This window comes from Astatotilapia calliptera, chromosome 19 (genome assembly GCF_900246225.1).
Source record: "Astatotilapia calliptera chromosome 19, fAstCal1.2, whole genome shotgun sequence".
NCBI classification, from domain to species: Eukaryota; Metazoa; Chordata; class Actinopteri; order Cichliformes; family Cichlidae; genus Astatotilapia; species Astatotilapia calliptera.
In genome coordinates, this window is record NC_039320.1 from 22,034,687 (window position 1) to 22,044,627 (window position 9,941).

Genomic DNA, 9,941 nt, shown 5'->3' on the forward strand with positions numbered 1-9,941 from the left:
GAGAACAATGGATTTTTTCTCTCTCTCTCTTTTTTTCCTAGAGCCATCCCACCATAACCAACTGTATAGTTTAAGTGGTTGACCACTAATTACAAATGCAATATTTCACCATTTTTGCAAAGAGAAAACTTGCTTGCAGCAAATGGCTGATTTTAGAGAAAAAATATTGAAATTGATTCAATTTAAACAAAATTACCGTTATGCTCTTGAGAAAGATTTAATCTAAAACATCTTTCAGATGAGCAATCGTCTTTCACTTCTACGAGACCGAATGGCAGTTAAATCTGTACACAGCATGCTTCATTGTAAAAACAAAATATAAAGACACACACACGCGCGCGCGCATGCCATAACCCTGGCTTGCATGCAGGCACCAATAATTTAACTTGTCCACTTTAAGTATTGTGCTTACAACAAACAAATAAACAAAAAAGGCCAAAAGAAGGAGTAAACCAAAGAATTTATTGGATACAATAAAATGCCATCCATAAAACGGAACATTTACAAAGTCTTTTTGCGCCACGCAAGGCAGAGAGAACCATCTTCACTCTGCTCACTAGTATGGAAAACATCAATATCGGTTCTCTGGATTTATCCCATTTAAAAACCGAACTTCATAACAATACTGGTGAGCAAAGTGATGCGCACATCTCTAAGTCCCGAGTGGGGGAAAAAAATCATAGAGGCGCATTTCCACGAGGAGAAAAAAGAACGTATACAGACATATACAAAGTGCATGTGTTCGGCACCAAAGTCCAAACAAACTAACCTTTTGTAGGTGGGTCCTAAGAGGATGTATAGATGTCCAGTATTAAAGGAAGGAGGACACCCTATACAGCACCTTTCTTTAATTCAGTCCCTTATGAAAAAATAAATACACCATTAATGAAAATCTATCTAAGGGTAGTTACAATACTGAAAAAATGCAGCATATGTTGTTTTATTTTTAAGTAGCAGCTCTAAAAGTGTGAAAATTAATCTACACGTGTATAACTTGGTTATTGGATCTGTCCAGCCCGTCTCTATATCGATTCAGCCAGTCTCTGAGCTCTGAGATCCGATACCCCTCAGGTCCTCTACCACCCTGGTAAACTATCTTTCCCTCCTGCAGGATATAAAGTCTGTCAAAATAAGCTCCGTATGCAGCGTTGGAGGAGTTTTCCATGCTGTCAACCACGACCAGGCTGCCGGGCACTTCCAGATGCATCAGCTGCGCAGCGTTCAGCCTGTCCTCCAGACACCGGTGTTTGGGGATCTGATATGGCGCGTCGGTGCTCATCCAGCCGTCGGAGGGGTGTGCTTCCTCGATGTATACAACTAAAGAGTCTGCTATGTCTGCATTCTCCCTCACAACCTCCTGGAAAGCCTTCAGACGTGCCATGAACGGTGGTCAGGTGCAGCTGCCAAAATTGAGGATAAGCGGTCTCTTGTCCTGTGCGTAGTCGAGGATACGGCTGCGCCGCTGATCCTCCAGCTGGACAACTTCGGTGTTGGGCGCTACCTGTCCAAGATGCGCTGCTTTCAGGAAGTCCAGTTTGTGTCCGTGCCAGACTGCCTTAAGGGACTCAAGGCTGAAGAGCCGATTGGAGTCCGATATGCACAGAGGAGGATCAATGGCATCGCCCTCCTGCTCCTTCATCCTGAAGAACACTCTTTTTCTTATGCATAAAAAGTCAAGCAGCCAAAACATGACAGCTGCCACCAAAAAACGAGGCAACAGGACTAAACAAACTATTGCATTTTTAATAGTTTTAAGAGTATTCATTATCACCTCTAATAACAACCCGATTTGTCTAGCGTTATGCCACGATCTTGTGGGTTGAAGTTGGGTTACTTGCAACTTCCCCTCTTTTTATAGCACTGGCAGATTTGAATGAATCACACCCCGCCTCCAAACCGGGGTCGAGGCCTCACATGGCGGGGATTACCTTCTGTCAATTCCGCAGCTTGTAGTCACAGCCAAAAGCCAACGGTGCTGGATAGGGTGCACCAAAGCGCTGCGTTATGGGCAGTCTCTCATATATAATTTGTTTTTGTTTTTAATCATCAGAATATCAAAAGAGATGTTAAAAGCAAGTCTTAGGTACAACTGTGGGAGAAATATAAGGATATGCAAAATCATTAATGTGACATTGGGGGGGGGGGGGGGGGGGCAGTTACATTTGAGGAAATTTTTATCATAAAAAATCTGAGCTTAAAAGGCTGACTCTGGAAAACAAAAAAGACAATTTTTAAAAAGAGAAAAAAAAAGCTTTTATTTCTCATAATTCTTAACTTAAACTCAGAAGAAAAACAAAGTCAAACTAGTAACACATTCCTGCTGTGAATTGTGAGGTCTTACATTTCAAATCACTCTCAGCCAAAATTGTTTTTCATGCGTCCCAAATCCTTTTCTTTTGTCCTCCATCACAACACAAGTGGACACATCTGTTTGTTGAGTAAAAGGGTGCCAGTGCTCCTCGCCTCACCCAGACGTCTCCAAAAATGTGGAACACCTTTGGTTTGTTTTGATTTCTTCTTGTTGGTTTTTGTTTTGATTTTTTTCTTTCCTGGTGTAAGGACTGAGGTCTCCACTGTTTTTGTGCCAGTTGTCTGATACAAAAAACAAAAATATCTGCCACATGTAAAAAGACTGTGCGGCATTGTCGGGCGGACTGTACCACAAAACAAGATTAGGCAGGCCATGTGCACACTGTCTGTTAAACGCAGACAGCCAATAATGGCCTAGTTCAAAGTAGACTTCAGACTATCTAAACTACATCACAATTTTTAATACTCATAATCAGATAACAACAATTTAGGGGGGAAAAAGTCATTTAGTTGAATAGATAACATACACTGACATCATTTCTGAAAAAGAAAATACACTTTTTTTGAGCCTGAGATAATCGGATGGGCATGGCTGACTGAACTCAAAAAATTAAATGCCATCGATACAGAAAATTAAACTCACTGATTCACTGCTTTGCCTGCAACACCCTCTCACCATGTATGCTTTATACCAATCACCTCTAAATTTCATTGATATTCCATTTATCCTGTTGTATTGTCAGACCACATGGTTGAGCAAAGCTGGTAGGCAACCATCAAGAGGGGAAAACCACACAGAGGAAAGGATGGTTTAAGCTTCATTTGTACTCTATTGAATCTTTACACAGCTTAGATTGTGGCCTCCACAACCAGCTGATGTCGTTTTAGGGCTAGGCTGTGTTTAGTTTCTTCATGTGCTTCCAACAATAGCATGTTAAGATAGTGAGACCATGCTGGAGTTATCTACTGAATCTATGCACAGACTGAAAGATAAAATGCCGTAGGTCTACACTGGTCATTCGTGTAGCATTGTGAACAGGCAAGATACATTTACAGCCTTATTTTGTTTCAGAGGTTTTATTCTAATCAGTGTACTGATTTTGCAATGCCTGTTCCCAAGAAGAACAATGACAGATGTTGTTTTACTGAAGAGGTGCTCATCAGACTTTGGTTTAGGGTTTCTGTCCCGCCCAGAGTTTAGCTAGGCGCCAGTTAGCTATTTTTTTTTGTCTATACAGACTCAATTCATATGACAATAAAGGTTCAAATAATGAATAGTTATGGTGTTGGAATTCACACCTCGTCTTGTCTGATTATCAAATCATTGCACTAAACAGCTGAAGTCTGCCACACATGCACAAAACAAATTTAAAAAACAGCTGCAGGTAGAAACTGAGGCTACAAAGCTACAAGCTCACCTGCTGATCGCTGTGTTTGTTACCTGCTGAAAATCAACCTTTGGCTGCTTGAATGAACTCAGTATGCACTCAGCTTCAGGTTCTTTGCTGCTAGCTTAGTGTTAGCACATTGTCTTTGCAGATGCTTGGAAAAAGTTGATGTCATGTTAGCAGCAATGCAGACTTGTCTCTGGCCTTTGTGTAATTTGCACGTTGCCATCATGTTTTTGTCCTTTTCTTTAATATAACTGAAAGTCATGTTCATATTTTTACTAGTGAAATGCTGCAAATGCTCTCCCGCCACAGGAATTAAGTACACTGCCAGTAGCAAAACGATGCAGGGAAAGGGCCCCTCTTTTTGTTATCCACACATCATGCAAGTAGTTGAAAGACTAATGGAAATTAAATAAATAATTTCAGTAACTGTAATGTGATTACTGAATTTCATCACAGAAAAATGTAATGTGACTACTTCTCTACATCATCTACTAACCTGCAACCTATCCCCGTTTTTAACACTGCAGTGGAGACAGTTTCCTACCCTCGAGTGTTTTGACTCCTTGATTTCATCACCCTGTTGTTGCTGTCATCTGTCTGCCAGATATCGCGATCTCATCAACCTTACAACATGTTGCACAGACCCACTGTCTGTGTCTCTAAGCTGTATACCGGAATATCAATAAACACCCCATTAAAGCAAACACTGGAACAAGACTTTGGGTGATTTCTTCAACAATACATCCAAAATCCTTCCAAACCTTCTCACCACAGCTGTTAGAGACTTTCACAAAAATAAACCTTTAGAAGAAGCCTTAGAAATTGAAAGACAAATTATAAAGAACACAAGTTAAAGGAGGTATCGGAAACTTTTAAAAGACTTTTAATAAAGTGGCATTCTCACCGGGGAAGGACAATAAAACACCAGTGAGATTTCACCCATCGAAATAAACAGCCACACGTGCGACACGTATATAAAAAAGACACCAACTCGTTTCCAGAGGGAAGGATGATACTACGACTAAAGGCAGGTTCTCGGAGTAATGTTGCATGTTATGGATTTTTTTAAAAACCCAAACAGCCTGTGGATTAAGCTAAAGCAGAGCTGACACATCGGACAGTTAACAGACACTAGATGTGTAGCTTCTGTCAAAAACACAAGCAAACAGTTAACGGTTATGAAAATACAAGTTGGTTAGATTGTTTTAGAAGTGTCATATTTTCCTTTAGAGCCTGTCTAGTTTGATTATCAGGAAACACTGCAGCATAACATTGTCAAATAATATAATCAGTTCATAAGTTTGTACAAACTTCTTTCACATTCTGGCAATAAAAAACTGAAGTTTCTTTACAGTAGTTGCTATATGTTTTGTACCATGTATGTGTTTAATGTGTTTTCAAATTCTTATTTAAAATTTCATAAGGTATGAGTAGGAACAGAATCACCACGAGAAGAAGAAGACATGTGCATGTTTTATTTCCTCTGTAATTTGAAGCATCCCAGGTGAAGGTGTAGCAATATTTTGCATGTGTTATGTGACAACTGAGAATAAAATAAAAATATCTTCTCACGGGAAGTAATGCTTCATTTGTTGCATCAACGCTAAAACAAATGTACAAATTAAGCAACTCCGGAAGGAAAGCAGTAACTTTCATTTCTTCTTGTATGTATGCTGCTAATCACATGGGATTTTTTATAGAATGACAGACAAAGAAAAATGATTTTAACCCAACTTACACCTTAATAAAAGCAACTGAATGACATCATTTTAAGCCAGAGATTCTCACCCCTCTGATGCAGAGCAGATATTATTACACATGAGATGATTAGACATAGGAAGTACATATATCCTCATCAGATCCATGTCCATTAATCTGTGGGATCAATGTTAATGACTCAGTAACCGACCGTGCTTTTCGAAGGGTGTTCTGTTTAAAATCTTTTTGTGCTCCACAGGGATTTAACATCTGGTCATACATATTAGCCATTATAGACTAAAATGCCATTTACCGGTCTGGTGTGCTTATTTAACAAAAGCATTCCTGGTCTAGAGATCACATGGTATATCGGTTAAGCCCTAATCTCCTGTTACGGTAAATCCATGTCATGTATGACTGCAAGACGTCTGTAAACCACAGAAGTAAAGATGTCATTTGTCTGTGGGTCACAGTCATTCTGATGAGTCAGACAGCAGATGGAGGGAAGAGAAACTGTAAGTTGATATCGCTGTCCAATTTTTCTGTGTGTGTGCGGTTCATCAGCTTAACAAAAGGATTTTTCTCAAGATCATATATCAGTTATTATGTAATCCGACAGAGACACGTATGAGTTTTTCAGAAATCCTCAAACCATTTTGCTAAGATTGTGTATCTGTGTTTTGACTCCACAGTCAGTCATCACTTTATCATGACAATTACAATGTTTAGCTTTGTTCAAACTGTTTCAGGCAGGTGTTGATGGTGAGGTTTCATGATGCTATTTACACCAATCAGCCACAAAATTAAAACCACCGACAGCAGAAGTAAATAACATTGATCATCACGTTGTATCTCGTAAATACTATACTCAGCTGGGAATTTTTGGATCCTGGGACCCGTGTGGACGTTATTTACTGGTACCACCCACCTAAATATTGTTGCGAATCAAATGCGCACCCCCAAGGCAATGGCAGCCCCTGACAGCAGGGACCACCAGCAGCAGAGCAACATGTCCCACCGCAATACTAAAACTTCCCAAGAGTGGTTTGAGGTAATCAACAAAAAAGCAAGAAGCATGACCTGACCCCACATCAGGTCACAAAATTTTATTATTATTATCAATTGAGCACCTGCAGGATGCACTTGAAGAGCCTAAACCCCAGAGAAGCCTTTCGACAGTCTGCGAATTCAAAAGCTTCACTGCCAATGTCTCAGTGCCAAATGCCGCAAGAGTCCCTGCAGAGGATTCATTCTGATGCGTAAATGGGTCCGAGTTGTTTCTGAGACATGTGTGGGAACCACACGATATTCGACAGGCTGTTTTAATGTTGAAGATACAATAAATACCATCTTAATATATTTTAACATCAAACATTTTAACCTTTATGAATACAGGATTTATTGTCAGGCTGTAGTATTAGACTAATTTTATTTCATTTGGTATACTGTCTTATTTTGGCCTTTTTCCTTTTTCTATCTGACTTTGTTTCTTTGGAAATTTTAAACTCACGAAATACTAGTATGTGTTACTGTATCTACATATTTTCTGCATCATGCTTTTTCCTTAAATATTAAACACCACTTGATCTAACACCTAAAACTGAATGTTTCTTAAGCTCAAGTATAACCTGATAAATTTTTGGCATCTTAATTTGTTTGATTATAGGCTGAGCAAAAACAACCAATTCAATGACCTGAACAAAGGCAGACATTTCAAAAAATTAATAACAGGAAACATCGGCGTTGTTAATGTAATCGTAACATTATCGATAGCGTGTTGTACCTACAAATTAAATCCTGTTAGATGTGTTTAAAAGTGTTCAAATATGCGTGGACAGTGGCATCTGATCAGACTTCATATTGCACAGACCTGATGTTTGACTTAAAGAGAATAAATGGGACGTTTGCTTATAATGTGCCTGGTATGTTTCACTGCTACAAGAGATGCGTGTGATGACAGGCTGCTTCTTTATTGGGCGTCTCATTTAGACTGGGAAGCAGAAACATGACTGTAATGAATTCAGCAGCTGACTCACCATTCCTCAATCTGCCGTTCTCTTTTTTGGGAGACATTTTAACATATCTGCCGTTGTTTAATCCTCCAGCTCTTTCACTTCGGAGCCGTTTTCTCCCTCCGCCAACCTTCCTACTCCTTCCCCCTTTGCTTCCTCCCCACGCTGAAACTGTATTAACACTCTATTATCTAAACCTTCTTTACTTTCTCACAGCGCGAAAACAGAAGTGTGCTGGTGGAAAAAAGGCTCACCTACTGTGCCTAAATTTGCTTTGAGGAATTACTCTTTTGTTCTTGCTGCTGAAAACCAGAGATGTATTCTAACCTACTTACTTTTACCTCCTATAAACTTTGCTGGATTCTTGGCAGTGGCTCCAGGTTCATCTGAGGACAATGCAGATCTGGGAAAACAGCCCTTTTCTGCTGCTTACTTGTTGAGTTGGCGAAACTCCAGAAACCACAACTGATGGAATATCATAAAGACTAACCCACAAAACAGATTTATGATAAGTTTCAATGCTTGCTCCTTCTCTTTCAAGTCACTGATATCTCTCTCTCATTGCACTGAATTGAATAGAGGATAAAAAATCTACCTCTTCCCCATCCTCTGCTTCACCTTCCCTGACCCCGTCTAAATCAAAGAGAACTAGTGTTCACGCTCAACTTGAATGAACTGCTGTTGCTTGTCCCATGGGCTGTTTGTATCTCAGCAACTGGCGAGCCAATGAGGAGTGAACCAACGTGTTATAATAATCTGTTTCATCTTGCTGGTCACATCGCTCACGAGACGATTCAAGTAGTCCTTCAGTTTAAGCACGCCAGAAAAGAAGTCTTTGAAGAAACAGCGTTTTAACAATTTACTTTCTTTCTTTCTTTCTTTTTTCTAAACCTACTTTTACCTTTTCTGAAAGAATAAGAAATGCTTGATGTTTTTGAAATCCTCGTCTTCTGTGAGACTGTCAAGGTGTCACCGATACTGTCACTCTATACAGTCTTTAACTTTGATGGCATTGTGATGTCTCTGCAGTATACCTTTAGGGTCTGTGCTAGTGTTTCAAAAATACAACCTGTTGAAGTTTAGATGGTTTAGCTGATATTAGTTTCTGTCTCTCTTTGTCTGGCGTTAAACAAAACAACGCATTTCCACGCCAGATCTCAAGAGAAGTGCTGACATCTGAGCTGCTGTGGGCATTGTCTGTGGATAGAGGACAACATTTCATCAGGTAAACGATTTAATAACTCCATTAGGACGCAGCTAGTTTGAGCAAATGAAATTGCACTTGTGGATTTAAACTGCGAGGAGGAAAAAAAGACAAAAATATATAAGAAGCGGCACAAAAGAAGGAGCCGTTAGGGCTGCTGTGTTGACGTCGTAAATTTAAATGCAGTGGAAAGTCAATGAAAAGGTGAGAACTTACTGATGCATAGTTGCTCTGAGTGGTGCGAGCTGAGGCTAAGACAATATTTGGAACTATTTTTCAGCTTTTTGCTCACTGCGGGGCGGTTAAAGCTCCAGAGATGAAAGAATAAAGAAGCAAAACAGCAGAAAGAACAGCAGTGTCGGAGCCTGTGCTGAACACACTCTAGACATACAGTCATTTACATTTTGTACATTTACTGCTCAGGGCAAAAATGGCCAGACTGCATGGCGCGTTCAGCATGCAAATCTTCTCGACTGAAACAAGGTGAAAACGCGCTCCGTGCTTGTCTGAACACACCGTAACGCGCACTGCCTGCAGGTGGCACAAGTGCCAGAAGTGCAGGAACTTTCGCTTTCTCCACCAATAGATGATGCACGTCTGAATGGTGCAGTCCTGCAATTTTAAAGCCAATTTCATTTTCTTTTCATGTGCAGCTCGCGTAGTTCTGCAGTTGCGGCTGCAGTTGAATGAGTCTATACTTGGCCTAGATTTGGCCAGTTTACGTCACTACCTCTGCCCGTCTGTGTTGCAGCATCACAAGTCTACACTTATTTTCATATCCTCGTAACAGTCCGCTTTCAGCACAACATTTAAAAAGTAAGCCTAAATGTATGTGTATCTTCTTTAATATTTCTTGGGGGGAGGGGTGAAAAAAGTGCTTCTGATTGACCTACTTAACAAAGGTTTTATTACAATTTACTTTTCATTTGTAGCAAAATCCTTTTACTGTGTGTTAATATACTTTCAAAGCTATTTACAAAAAACCTTGAGAGCAACTTTGCTTGTTTCTCACAGATATTTTATCTGTAGTCTGAGGGGTTTCTGGCAGGTCTCCACACAGGCTAGAGTCTTTAGTGTTCCCTGGCCTTATTTGCACTCTCCAAGTAATGATGATGGTGTGCATGTCGCACGGTGTCCTCATGTGGCTTCTTTCACTGCTGTTTGAGCTTATTAGTGAGTTCCCTTCTGTGCACTGTAACACTGATGCCAGTCCTCAGGACAGATGGTGGCAAGACAGGGTGAGTGAGAAAACCTCTGACATACACTCCCGCTCTCTCTCTCTGTCTGTCTTTCTCTGTCTCGATGTCTCTCGCCCCCTGAGGC

General features: G+C 40.2%; 1 protein-coding gene across 1 annotated transcript; it reads right to left on the reverse strand.

The window, feature by feature from the left end:
* Positions 1 to 436: 436 nt before the first annotated feature.
* dio3a (iodothyronine deiodinase 3a) lies at positions 437 to 1,835 on the reverse strand. Its single transcript, XM_026152270.1, has one exon. It carries the CDS (start codon positions 1,763 to 1,765, stop codon positions 980 to 982), a length of 786 nt encoding a protein of 261 aa, XP_026008055.1. The 5' UTR covers positions 1,766 to 1,835; the 3' UTR covers positions 437 to 979.
* Positions 1,836 to 9,941: the final 8,106 nt, after the last annotated feature.